Here is a 1,542-nt window from a genome sequence, read left to right on the forward strand (position 1 = left end):
AGTTCAGAGTCCTCTGGATCAGTTCAGAGTCCTCTGGATCAGTTCAGAGTCCTCTGGATCAGTTCAGAGTCCTCTGGATCAGTCTGAACTTTTCTTCAGAGTCAGACTGATTCTCAGACTGAAGACTTCTGATAACTGACACTGACACTTCAGTCTGACAGTCGGAGTTCATCTAAGACATTTTCAGCTCTTCAGTCTAAAAATCCACTCTGAGAAGTTTGATAAATACAGGTCCTGGTCTCCTTTTTCTGGTCTCTTTAAGCTCCCAGAACTAAACTGTTCCACTCTGACCTCTGACCTCTGACCTGTCTGCTCTGTGTTTCCTCTCCTGTAGATCAGAAGATCATCTCAGCTGAACCTGGACAGAAGATCACTCTACCATGTAGCTCTGATGACAGCAGACCTGTTGTAGTTGTAGAGTGGGACAGAACTGATCTGGAGCCACAGAATGTTCTTCTGTTCAGAGATGATCAGATTGATCCAGATGTTCATCATCCATCTTTTAAGAACAGAGTGGATCTTCAGGACAGACAGATGAAGAATGGAGACGTGTCTTTGGTTCTGAGGAACGTGAAGACAGCAGATACTGGAACATATGTGTGTAGAGTGGTCCAGACAGGAAGAAACCGCAACAAGAGATCTGTTCTGAAATATGATCCCCTCTGCACCGTCCGCCTGCAGGTGTCTCCTCCAGGTGAGCTGTGTGTGTGTGTGTGTGTATATTTATGTTTGTGGTTGTAATGTGACAAAATATGGAAAAGTTCAAGGGGTATGAATACTTTTGCAAACCACTGTATATATACACAGTATATGTATGTGTGTGTGTGTGTGTGTGATTGTGTTTCACCAACATCTGCATCAGTGTAGTTAAATTATTTTATCATAAACAATCAGTGTTAAACTTAAATCATTTGTTCCTTAAGGCAGATTAATAAACACTAAATCACTTTAAATGATTTAATTCTTTGTGTGCTCGCAGTAATTACTCTGAGCTGAGGGGCTCAAATCTTTTATCAGGTTCTGTTTGAGCAGAAAGAACAACAAAGAGGCTCATCTGGCTCAGAAGAGACGAGTTCAGGTCACAGAGTCTTTAACAATGAACCTGAGGAACAGAGCCAGAGGAGCGCTGCCTAACCGTCCCCTTCTCTTCATTCTCTCGTAGGCCATCTCCTTCCTCACCCCGCTGGCCGTCATCTTTGTGGTGAAGATCATTCAGAGGACGGACAAGACGGAGATCAAAGAGGCGTGTTTAGGTGCGTGGAGGTCTTTCATTAAAGTGTCAGGAATCTGCAGCCGATGGTGGAAATGAACTCAGATGTTTGTGTGACGTGTGGGAACACCGGCTGGTTCTTAACGCCTTTTAGAGAAAGGTTCTGGTGCCTAAAACCAAGAGTTAAAACCACACTTCCTGGTTCAGATACTTTGTGACGTTTATTGTGATTMTAGGAGTGAGCTTAAAGTGAATTAAGCTTCTCCCACATCTCTCATACACAAGGTTATGAGGAAACTTTTACCAAGGTATTTCTCATTACTTGTTAATAT

The 1,542-nt window shown here is 43.0% G+C and overlaps 1 protein-coding gene across 1 annotated transcript in view; it reads left to right on the top strand.

The window, feature by feature from the left end:
• The window catches only part of plpp4 (phospholipid phosphatase 4), a 46,459-nt gene that overhangs the window by 8,677 nt on the left and 36,240 nt on the right, over positions 1–1,542 (top strand). The window contains exon 3 of the mRNA XM_014021146.1: positions 1,163–1,253. Coding sequence (XP_013876600.1) covers positions 1,163–1,253 — 91 coding nt within the window. The remainder of the gene's footprint in view (positions 1–1,162; positions 1,254–1,542) is intronic.

The sequence above is a fragment of the Austrofundulus limnaeus genome, unplaced genomic scaffold (genome assembly GCF_001266775.1).
Source record: "Austrofundulus limnaeus strain Quisiro unplaced genomic scaffold, Austrofundulus_limnaeus-1.0 Scaffold280, whole genome shotgun sequence".
Classification (NCBI taxonomy): domain Eukaryota; kingdom Metazoa; phylum Chordata; class Actinopteri; order Cyprinodontiformes; family Rivulidae; genus Austrofundulus; species Austrofundulus limnaeus.